The 12,382-nt window shown below is 44.0% G+C and overlaps 1 protein-coding gene across 1 annotated transcript in view; it reads left to right on the top strand.

Annotated features, from left to right (window-relative positions):
- Positions 1-12,382, top strand: part of LOC141108549 (ras-related protein Rab-7a-like) — a 45,158-nt gene that overhangs the window by 22,821 nt on the left and 9,955 nt on the right. Inside the window, exons 3-4 of the mRNA XM_073600253.1 lie at positions 1,107-1,233; positions 11,329-11,547. Of these exons, the coding sequence (XP_073456354.1) occupies positions 1,107-1,233; positions 11,329-11,547 (346 nt within the window). The remainder of the gene's footprint in view (positions 1-1,106; positions 1,234-11,328; positions 11,548-12,382) is intronic.

Below are 12,382 nucleotides of genomic sequence, written 5' to 3'. Positions count from 1 at the left end.
AAATCTTGCATGGAGCTCCAGACCAAGAGCGATTGATGGTTATTTTGTGTTTCTTCCATTTGCAAATAATCGCTCCAACAGTTGTCTCCTTCTCACCAAGCTCCTTGCTGATGATCTTGTAGCCCATTCCAGCCTTGTGCAGGTCTACAGTCTTGTCCCTGACGTCCTTTGACAGGTCTTTGGTCTTGCCCATGATGGTGACGTTTGAATGGAAGAAAGATTCTGCGTATAGGTGTCTTTTATACACTTAATGAGTTGTCATTAGGAGCACCTTCTTAAATTGAGGTGACTAATCTGTGTACCACATGAGCACTTACTGTAGCCAGTCTCTGGGAGCCAGAATTATTGATTGGTAGGGGGATCAAATACTTATTTTACTCACTGAACTGCAACTCAGTTTATAACAACATTTGTATCATGCGTCTTTTCTGGATTTTTGGATGATATTCTGTCTCTATCCTTTAAAATACACCTATAATAATAAATTATAGCAAACTTACAAAATCTGCAGGGGATCAAATAATTTCCCCACTGTATGTACATGGGATTTTTTTTTTTTTTTAATTTGCAAATATTTCAAATCCATTTTGGAATAAGGCTGTAACACAACAAAATGTGGACAAAGTGAAGTGTTGTGAATACGTTCTGGATGCACTTTACCCATCTGTCCACTGTAACAAAGAGAACCCTTGGCACTCTGGGTCATGTGACCTAATTTAGCAGACCTTCATTTTCAGTTTAGATCCACTTACTTAAATTACATATACCCAGCCTGAATATCTCAAGACATACCTCATGACTGTCCCTCCTAGGAAAGATCTGCTTGAATGGTATTGAAAGCAGCTGATATGGCTGCTGTAGGAGCAGATTCCTCCTACTGTGTTGAGAAAAGGACAGTGTACACTGTATCTGTGGATGAGTAATAATAGTCTTAAGTGGATTTTGCAAACTGTCTATTGATTCTGATCTTATAATGTGTGTTTACCCTCCACCTCACATGACTGGTGGAATGCAAAGAATTTACTAGATCGTCAAGTAGAGAACTGAGTATGCCTTCTTTGTGCCCACGTTGAATGTGCATCTAATTGGGATTCTGTGGCTTACAGAGTGGGAAAGTCAGCACTGATGAACCAGTACGTCAACAGTCGCTTCACCAACTACTACAGAGCCACCATAGGAGCAGACTTCTTCACCAAGGAGCTACGACTAGATGACAAACTGGTGACAGCACAGGTAAACCACAACCAAGGTGGGCATCTACTTGTAGCTAAGTACGAATGCAGGAGCTTGTCCATTGGAACGGATTCAAGGGATCTCGTAATGTAAATTGGCATTATGCGTATATTTGCAAAAGATAACATAAGAACACAGACGTGAGATGAAAGTCACAGGGGTTGTTACAAATATTGACAATTCCCCATAGTTCTCCAGGGTTGCTGGAGAATTAAAGTGGAAGTCAGGGCACAAAAAAAATAAAGATAAAAAAAAAAAAAAAACATTCAATACATTTCCCCATGTTTGTTTCTTTTAAAACCCTGCAAGTGTAGAACAATTCAGATCTATAACCATTGACCAGAAAGCAGAAACCAATGTGGTTCTAATTTCCTGTTTGGACTGACATCACTGTGCCCCTTCTAATCCCTAACAGTGTTTTCGGCCTCCTATCCCCCTAAGGCTAGGTTCACACCTACAGGTGCAACAGAGTACATGTGCATTTTTCACTTGTTGCATGTAGGGCAGCCCATTCATTTCAGGCTCTACGCCTGAAACGCACAAAAAAAAAAAGTTCCTGACTCTTTTCTAAAGATATGCCCGTACTGAACCACATGGTGCTGCGGCACCATGTGGTTTGGAGCGTGCTAGATGTGTGAGGGTGCAATTACCAATTAATGGCACCACCGCAAGTCTGCCAAAGAGCAGCAGGTTTCTTTTTTTATTTTTTATTTTTTATATATATAATTTAACTTTTTTTTTATTATATATTTTTTTTTTTTTTTTTCCAATACAAAAATAAAATAAGATTAACAAACACTGGAAATCTTGCAAGAATCCAATAGCAAGCCATAGTGAAGTACATACAGTAATACATTTAAAAGGGATTGTAAAGGTTCATTTTTTTTCTTTTTTTTTTTTTTTAAACATGTCATACTTACCTGCCCTGTGTTTCTGGGGTCCCCCGGCAGCGCTCCTGGCCCCTCCTTATCCAGTGCCCCCGCGGAGAGCCGCTTGCCATGGGGGCACTCATGCGTGCGACTCCCAAGTCCTGCTGCGTCTATTGACACAGACAGCAGGACTCGGCCCCGCCCCCCCGGGTCACTGAAGGAAAGAAAAAGATCCTGGACGGCCGCACACCATAGAAGGCATCTTTATTGATATGAAGAAATAAAATCCAAATGCAGTCACCTCATGTACAGGAAAAATAGCTAACATGTTTCACGCCCCATCATGGCGCTTATTCATAGCCCCCCCGGGTCCCTGGAATTGATTGACAGCAACGGGAGCCTATGGTTCCTACTGCTATCAATCTATCCAATAAGGACCCAAGATAGCAGCTGGAGCTGCTGGGCTTGTTCTCATTGCTGGAACGATCGGGTTCAGGTAAGAAAAAGGTGGGCTCTGTGGGGCAGCTGCATCACAGGAGGGTTTTTACCTTAATGCATAGACTGCATTAAGGTGAAAAAACGTGACACTTTACAACTCCTTTAAGTATCAAATGAAGCCTTTAAATCTACAGTTAAGGTCAGCTATCATTTAACACATAAACTACAGGAAGATCAAACTAGTTGTACAAAAAACTTGTAGTTTTGTCCTGAATAAGTGTTCCCATTAGGGCAGCATGTTTCAACGCAGGTTGGTAAAGTGCATGATTTGGTGCGCGTTCCTGACCTGCAAAAGTGTGAACCTTTCCCAGCAAAAAAAAAATGTTGCTGCCTTAATAGACACACAGACATCCGTCTTTTCCTGACAGGCTCCATAGCAGCATACGCGTGGGTTAGCCCCGCCTCCATAACTACCCTATAGGACACCTCTCCCATAAATTTTTACTCTGGACTACCAGCCATGTTCCTTTTTTGTCCTCCTCCGTAGGACCATGTAGTTGATTCTCCTACCTGAAGACAACCCCCTACGGTCCCTTGTGCGGCGACTTCCCGGGCATCTGTTATGGCTTCCCCAGGTAGGTACTGTTTAAGGGATTATTTATTCCCTTACTGGTATCTGATCCTTTTGCCTTCTCACCTGCAGTGTCTACCTTGAATAGCAATGGACGCTTCACTGTCTCCTGGTGGCCAGTCCTCTTGCGGATTTACTTAACAGTGGGCATGGCCTGTAAACCAGTCCTGGCCTTAGCCGCAGTCTCTAAAGCCTTGTAATCGTGGTCGGACAGTGTGGATGAGCCTCTCAGAGGTTTCTCCAGTGAGGTGGCCAAAAACTCGCCTATTCAAGAAATCAGGCTGGCATCCGCCTTTCTGGGGGAGGCTTCTATTGATCTCATCTGCCTGGTATCCCGGGTTATGCTGGCAGCGGTCACAGCCCGTCGTGCCTTATGGCTCAGACCCTGGTTGGCGGATCCAGCTTCTAAGCAAGCTTGGTGCCGAATTCCCTTTTGAGGGCACATCTCTTTTCGGCAACAAGCTTGACAGCGCCATAACCCGGGTCACGGGTGGTAAGTCAGGGTTCCTCCCTCAGGATAGGCGCTTTCAGAACCAGAGGCATTCTTTTCCAAGAACACAAAATACAGATCGCACAAAGGAGGCGCGCAGTTACAGGCCTGGCCGGGAGTTTACAAGATCTTGAAAAAACAGGCAATCCTCTTTTAAAAAACTCACAAAAGGGTGGGTCCTCTGGCTACTGGGTTCCTCAAAGTCTTTTTGAGATTGGGCCCGCTCAGGCATGCCAGGTGGGGGCTCATCTGCTCCGCTTTCGGCATGTCTGAGCGGCCTCAATCCAGGACTTTTGGACTGTCAAAATGGTCTCCGCAGGTCACACCTGAGTCTTCAACAGCACCCCCAGGATCAGATTTATGCCTACAACTCTTCCACGTTCAGAAGAAAAAAAGAAGATCCTGTTAGCTTACGTAAGCTCATTATTGGAACAAGGCGCAGCCATCCCTGTTCCAGATGGCGAACAAGGCAAAGGCATGCATTCTCCTCTGTTATTGATACAGAAAAAGAATGGCACATGGAGACCAGTCATAGATCTGACACATCTCAACCGCTTCATTTGAAAAGAAAAATTCAAGATGGAGTCTTTACTAACGATCCAGCAGTCGGTTCATCCAGGAGACTGGTTGGTGTCAATCGATCTGAAAGACTCCCACTTCCATGTTCCTTTGGCAGCGGATTTCCAACAGTTTCTTTGCTTTGCAGTAGACAATCAGCACTTACAATTTACCTGTCTCCCCTTCGGTCTAACAACATCTCCTCGTGTTTTCTCCAAGGTTTTGCTGGCCGTTGTAGCTCTGCTCCGAGTCAAAGGGGTTTGTTGTCATTACCTAGATCTCCTTCTCCTAGCTCATGACAAGGGTCAACATTTAGAGCACAGGAGCCTGGTCATCTACACTCTTCAAGAGTTCAGGTGGCTCCTGAATCTGGAGAAGAGTCACCTGGAACCCACACAGTCCCTTGTGTTCCTCGGTGCCCACTTCAACAGGGTGGAGCACTATCTCTCTGCCTGGGGAGAAGATTGTAATAATCCAAGACAGAATTCGCTCAGCTCTCACTTCGTCTCATCTCTCCGCTTTTCGGTGTCTGAAGGTAAGTGGCAGCAACTATTCCCATAGTGAAATGGGCTCAGTGGCACACACGGCCCTTCCAGAAAGGATACCTTCAACAATGGAGTTCCAACAGCAAGAGTCAGCGCATCCACCTTACTCCAGTTATGAAGGAGTCTCTCTCTTGGTGGCTCCAAGGGAAAAACCTTCGCAATTGCCACTCAATTGTTCCTATCACGTGGGTCACGATAACCTCAGATGCCAGCAACCGGGGCTGGGGCGCTCATTGCCTATCGGAAGTAGCACAAGGTAGATGGAATCCTCCTTCTCTAGGGATTGTGTCCAACATCTTGGAACTGCAGGCTGCCTTTCAGGCACTTCTAGCGTTCCATCATCTAACAAAAAACTCATCAGTGATGCTCAGGTTGGAAAATACAACCGCGGTGGCTTACATAAGGAAGCAAGGTGGAACCTGCAACTGGTCCCTGCTGCAGGAGGTGGAGCCAGTCATGAACTTGGCACAGAGGAATTTGTCCAACATCTCAGCAGTCTACATTCCTGGGATCCAGAATGTACAGGCGGACTTCCTCTCTCGTGTTTAACTGAACAACAACGAGTGGTCTCTCCACAAAGGGGTGTTTGAGTGGCTCCTGACCCTGAAAGTAGATCTCTTTACATCCCCATGCAATTGCAAGTTGACCAAATATTACTCGAGGTTCCGGGATACTCAGGCATATGGGATAGATGCTCTCACGGACCAGTGGAGGTTCAGCATGGCTTACGCCTTTCCTCCGGTACCTGTGATACTCCAGTTTCTCCACAGGCTCAGAGCAGAGAAAGTGAAAGTCAGCAGTAATTCCGTTCTGGCCCAACAGGCCATGGTTTCCTTTCTTAACACTCCTTGGTTATCGAGACTCAGTTCCCCTGCCTCTCAGACTGGATCTACTGTCCCAAGGCACAACTCTGCACCCCTATCCTTCTCACCTGCACCTCAGGGTTTGGTTCTTGAGAGGGGAAGGCTCGAGGCCCTAGGTTGTCCAGAAGAAGCCATTTCGACCATCCTTAATGCCAGAAGGAAAAGCACCAATAGGGTCTATGAACGTATCTGGACCAGGTTCACAGGTCACATGTCGTCTAGGCCTAATCCTTGTAGCTTTCCGGCAGTTCAGGATGTCCTTAGCTTTCTACAGTCAGGTCTAGACCTGTCCTTTGCAATAAGCTCACTTTGGGTACAAGTTTCAGCCATCTCGGCATTCACAGGAGTTTCATGGGCTAATCATTCCTTGTTCGCCAGTTCTTCAGAGGTGCAATCAGGCTTAGACATCTAAGGAAGCAGAGGTTTCCCAAATGGGATCTTCCTCTTGTCCTGGATTTCCTTTCTACGCTCGGATCAGATCCTGACAAGCCTTTATCAGTGAAGGCTCTTACACTCAAAACCGCCTTCCTGGTAGCAGTTACTTCAGCTAAGAGAGTGTCTGAAATCAGAAACCTAGGTTCAAAGGAGCCTTTTCTAATTTTTTTTTCCAGACAGAGCAGTATTAATTCCCATGCTGGGGTCAAACTCTAAAGTAACTTCAGTTTTTACAAAAATCAATAAATTGTGCTTCCCACCTTTAGCTCAACAGAAAGTCAAGATGTCCATCCCCTTGATATGGGGCAGACTCTGAGACAATACCTGGAAATTACAGCATCCTTTAGACAAACTGATTTTCTTTTCATCCTTCTGCATAGAAAAAACAAAGGAATGCAGGCTTTGGTTAGATTTATTGCTGCTTGGATTGTACATTCAAAGAGCTTATAAAGCGAAGGGCTTGGCTCCTCCAGAGGCAGTGACTTCACACTCACTGTTGCGCCTGAACTAATCTGTAGAGCGGCTTCCTGGTCGTCTATCAACATATTTGTCTCACTACTGTGTTGAACCAGCTGCTTTGTCATCCGTTAATTTTGGTTTGCAAGTACTGACGGTTGACGGTGTTAAATTTGTTTTCTTTGTCAGCATTTGCCCTCCCGGGTGTGTTATTTCCCACACGTATGCTGCCATGGAGCCTGTCAGGAAAACAGAAAATTTCCTATCAAATACTTAACGTAGTTTTCCTTTCCTGATAGGCTCCATGGCAGCAGGAGTCCCTCCCAATGCTTGCAGTAGGCTAGTTACGGAACATGTCTGGTAGTCCAGAGCAAAGATTTATGGGAGAGGTGTCCTATAGGCTAGTTATGGAGGCGGGGCTAACCCACACGTATGCTGCTATGGAGCCTATCAGGAAAGGAAAATTATGGTAAGTATTTGATAGGAAATTTTCAGTTATTTATTACAATTATTTCTAAAAAAGCACCAAGTGAATGTCCCACTAATATTTTACCATAATACTTTACAATCCTAATAATATAACAAATATTTTACCGTAGTAATAAAAGAACTAATACTTTATTATAATAATAATTTTAATAAATACTTTACCATAATAAAATAAAAATAACTTTTCAAAATATGCTGCGCTCTCCATCCACCAGACCCACAATCCCCCCCCCCCCCCCCCCCAAAAAAAAAAAAAAATTACACACCATATACCTAACCAACTCGAGTGTATGCAAATCAATGTGCTAATATATACATGTATTCAAATTGTAGAAATAACCATCAAATGTCCTGGGTGCTCATGAACCCTGTGTAAACAAATAAAATACCTATACATATAAAGTGATACTCTTTTTACAGTCAGAAATGCATTGGACAGCGATTCTGAATCTACGTCATCCTGCTGAAGGTCTGGTCGCTAAACCTTTATACCAGCCGAGATTCAAATCTCTCTTTACTAAAAACATGAAAGTAGGCCAATCGCATCCACACTTCAAGTCAAAGAAACTAAAACCACCTTACCAACAGTGAATGAATGAGTGTGAAAGCTGCGCTTAGGACAAAGGTTTAGGTATGCAGCCCCCCTAAAAGGAGCTTCCCTAAGGATCCTCCACAGAATACTTGAATTTAAATAAAATGGGGTATGGCGCTTCCTGTGGGAACATATGGGATGGTGCAATTGGGGGGGGGGGGGGGGTGTTGGCTAATGTAGTCCCTAGCTTTCCCTGTATAGACTACACCAAGGGCAGTTAATGCTAGACTAAAGATAATTTTCCCAAAAGTGATTTATCCCTCCAACCGTACCCCTAGTTTGTGGTGCCTGTTACCACCAAAAATGACTATAATACAAAAGAGAACGATCTACAGTGATAAATTTGTGCAAAATCAAAAAGCCATATATGTGAACACACTAAATAAGGGGGTGTATGCTAAACACCTACATCTGTGATAGGTCTAAACCCGGAGACCACCACAGATGATAATTACTTCAATCAAAACCATAAGCACAAACATAAAAGTGTACCTCTGCCTAGTTAGTGCAAAATATATATAAATTAATTGATATTATATAAATAGTAATCAAAGTCCAATGAACAATAAAAGTGCACCTCTGCCTAATTGGTGCTAGTGCAAATCAATTAATAATTAGTGATCATAGTCCATAGAGTGATAGACCTCTTCAAAACCAGTGTTCAGAAATTTGTTCTTTGCAGGAAAAACCGTGACTGGAGTGCTCTCAGGTGGTCTTTGTGACTTTTGTGCTCCCCCTCAAGGGTCCCCACTCACCGAATCCAGCAACCCCAGAAGGGGCAAACAGCATAGAATATCTCAACTACGCTCTCCTCTCCACCACGATCATATAAGGCATCCAGGGTGATCTCCGTATTGTTGGTTAAAGGGTATTCATAGTGGCTCCCTTTATCTTCAGTTGCAAGCTGGACAAGCTTGGCTCCAGCAATGGGACATCCTGGAGGAGCTCCCCACCAGACACTGACATCCTCCAGGACGTCACATTGCTGGAGCCAAGCTTGTCCAGCTTGCAACTGAAGATAAAGGGAGCCACTATGAATACCCTTTAACCAACAATACGGAGATCACCCTGGATGCCTTATATGATTGTGGTGGAGAGGAGATCGTGGTCGAGGTATTCTATGCTGTTTGCCCCTTCTGGGGTTGCTGGATTCGGTGAGTGGGGACCCTTGAGGGGGAGCACAAAAGTCACAAAGACCACCTGAGAGCACTCCAGTCACGGTTTTTCCTGCAAAGAACAAATTTCTGAACACTGGTTTTGAAGAGGTCTATCACTCTATGGACTATGATCACTAATTATTAATTGATTTGCTTTTGCACCAATTAGGCAGAGGTGCACTTTTATTGTTCATTGGACTTTGATTACTATTTATATAATATCAATTGATTTATATATACTTTGCACTAATTAGGCAGAGGTACACTTTTATGTTTGTGCTTATGGTTTTGATTGAAGTCATTATCATCTGTGGTGGTCTCCGGGTTAGACCTATCACAGATGTAGGTGTTTAGCATACACCCCCTTATTTAGTGTGTTCACATATATGGCTTTTTGATTTTGCACAAATTTATCACTGTAGATCGTTCTCTTTTGTATTATAGTAATTTTTGGTGGTAACAGGCACCACAAACTAGGGGTACGGTTTGGGGGATAAATCACTTTTGGGAAAATTATCTTTAGTCTAGCATTAACTGCCCTTGGTGTAGTCTATACAGGGAAAGCTAGGGACTACATTAGCCAACACCTCCCTCCCCCCCCCCCCCCCCATTGCACCATCCCATATGATCCCACAGGAAGCGCCATACCCCATTTTATTTAAATTCACCTTACCAACAGTACCTTTTTTTAGATCAGGTGTCCCCATCAGAGTATTCCCCCATTGCATCAGGTGTCCCCATAAGAGTATTCCACCATTACATCAGGTGTCCCCATCAAAGTATTCCACCATTACATCAGGTATCCCCATAAGAGTATTCTCCCATTACATCAGGTGTCCCCATCAGAGTACTCCCATAGATCAGTTGCTTCCATCAGAGTGCCCCATGTTCATCTGGTATCCCCATCAGGGTGCCCATTTACATGAGGTTCCCTCATCATTGTGTCCCTATATATCAGCTGTCCAATAAAAATTCTCCCATACATCATGTGTTCCCATCAGAGTACCCTCTTAAATAAAGGTGTCCCCTTCAGAGTATTCCCATACATCAGATTCCCCCATTAGAATCTCACTATAGATCAGTAGAGCCCATTACAGCTGGGCAGGCGGGAAGGGAGGAGAAGTGTGCTGCAGGGGGCAGAGCACACACATAATGTCATTGGTTGCTAGGACACCAACAGTCCTAGCAACCAATGACTGCGGCTTAGGGGGAATTCAGTGCAGCAGAATGGCGGGCTGACTGGGCTGCCAGTTGGTCTTGATCCAGACCACGGTCCGCCATTTAGTAAAGGCTGGTCTAAAGCAAAATGCAGACTGTGCCTGAGCAGGGGTGTGCTCAAAAGCCAGGCTGTGATTGGAAGGGGGTGTATGCCAGAGGAAGGCTGTGATTGGTCATGAGGTGTGGTGGTTGAACAAACTACCCAATATTGTGCATACTGTGTGCCTGTACAGTGTCCTGTACCTCTGGCCACAAAGAGGATGAAAACTGACCATACTAACACAGATCAGCTTCTGTGCTTTGTGTGGTCAGTTTAGAACAAGGAAGAAAAGCGACTGGCAGGATCAACCAGGTACTTCAGATGGATGAAAATGATAGAGACTATGATTTATAAACTATACCTAAACACCTATGTGAACACACACATAGAAAAAAGAAATGTTATGGGTAACATACACTTTAAAGCGGTAGTAAAGTCTGCTTTTTCACCTGTACCTACAGGTAAGCCTATAATAAGGCTTACCTGTAGGTACAGTGAATATCTCCTAAACGTGCACCGAGTAAGAGATATCGCATTTGTAGAAGCCAGTGATGTCCCCGGTGAACTGCGCTCTGAATGGTCCATGCAGAGCGCTATGCCAGAATCATCACGATACCGTGGCGCATCCATTCAAGCGGCTGGAGCGCAGGAACCTGGAAAGGAAGACCTGGGTAAAGATGGAATCCCTTTTACAGGCAAGTCTGTCATAATACGATACGTGGAATGTTTCCTATGTACAGGCATTGTCTTTGAGCTGACCGTGCTGGCCAGGAACCTGAAGTAATCACTAAACCTAACAAGTGGGATATCTGTCCCTGACCTACCACTCACTCCAGGTGTGCCAGAAAACTGTGGGTACCCTAATTTATAAGGTTCCATGCCAAGATGGCTGCCAGGGGTCAATAGAAGTTTCAGCGTCCAGTCAGACAACTAGAATCTATGAGACACAAACGGGAGTCCAGGAAGGTACAAATCTCTCTATAGACTCCACTCCATCTGTACAATGGCACAGTGCCACCTACTGGACGGAGGAAAACCTGCACCTGCCATTCAAGTCCTGGGGAAAAAAAGAGACCACAGGTAATACTGGTGATTAGTCCTTTGTCCCATGGCCTGCATTTCCTACGCCATAGTTTCAACAATAAGGTCCCATATATGAATATAATAAGTGTTTGTACTGGCCCAAAACAATAAGATTCTAACTAACATTCTCTATCAATTTCTACCAAAAAATTCAAATCTGATTAATGGGTATGGATTACTACAGACAATTCCATTTTTGACGTTGATATAGATGTCTTTCTTTTTATTCAGATTTGGGATACAGCAGGAACAGAGCGCTTTCAGTCACTGGGTGCAGCACTCTACAGGGGCACAGACTGTTGTTTGCTGGTCTTTGACGTGACGTCCCCTAATTCCTTCCACGCTCTTGAAACCTGGCATAGAGAATTCCTGGTACAAGCTGATCCCTCATCTCCAGACAAATTTCCCTTTGTGGTAGTTGCCAACAAGACAGATCTGGAGGAACGTCAGGTTAGTGCATTGTTTCTTACTGCAGCTGATGCGTCACTGAGTAAACAGGCCTCTTATTGCTTCTCTGTGCTGTTTTATTGTATTTATTTTGAACTTAGAGAGGTGAACTATATCTTACTATGAATTGAAGGGGAATCTGCGTGAGAAGAACTATTACCCCGACATGCAAATGCTCCGCTTCAAGAAAGTACGGGAGTTTCTTTTTTCTCGTTTGTCTTGTGTAGGGCAGCTTGTTCAAGTAAAGAGGCTGCCCTACACACACACAACACGCGTTAACACGTGAAAAACGTGCAGATAATCGCGAGTGGGGACGTGAGTTCCCACTACGCATAGATGTGAATGGAGCCTTACAGCCGGCTCTTGATAGAGCTCCTCCAGGAGCTACTGTATTGGAGCCATGGGACCCCCTACATTAGATTACTCATCCCTTCAGCCACTGCCACAGTGCAGTTTAATGAAATACTGTAATCAGGAAAATACTGCATTATGACCACTAGGTGGCGCTGACAAAGGAATATAGATGTAGTACAGGGATTATTCGTAACGGCTCTGCAAATCCTGAGACGTTTGCACAGGAAATTTTTTTATTAATGGAACCAATTTATTCAATTGGTAAGTTTGCCATGCTTTGTATCATAGCACTATTTTAAACAAAAAGACAGAATACAATGTGCATTTTTTATTTACAGTAGGACTAGTCCTTTTTTTTTTTTTTTTTTTTTTTTGTTTTTGATACATATACCGTATAAACTCAAATATAAGCCGAGGCACCTAATTTTACCACAGAAAACTGGGAAAACTTATTGACTCGAGTATAAGCCTAGGGTGAGAAATG

The sequence above is a fragment of the Aquarana catesbeiana genome, linkage group LG09 (assembly GCF_042186555.1).
Source record: "Aquarana catesbeiana isolate 2022-GZ linkage group LG09, ASM4218655v1, whole genome shotgun sequence".
NCBI classification, from domain to species: Eukaryota; Metazoa; Chordata; class Amphibia; order Anura; family Ranidae; genus Aquarana; species Aquarana catesbeiana.
Note: the sequence above shows the minus strand (reverse complement) of the source record. Positions and strands in the feature narration are given on the sequence as shown.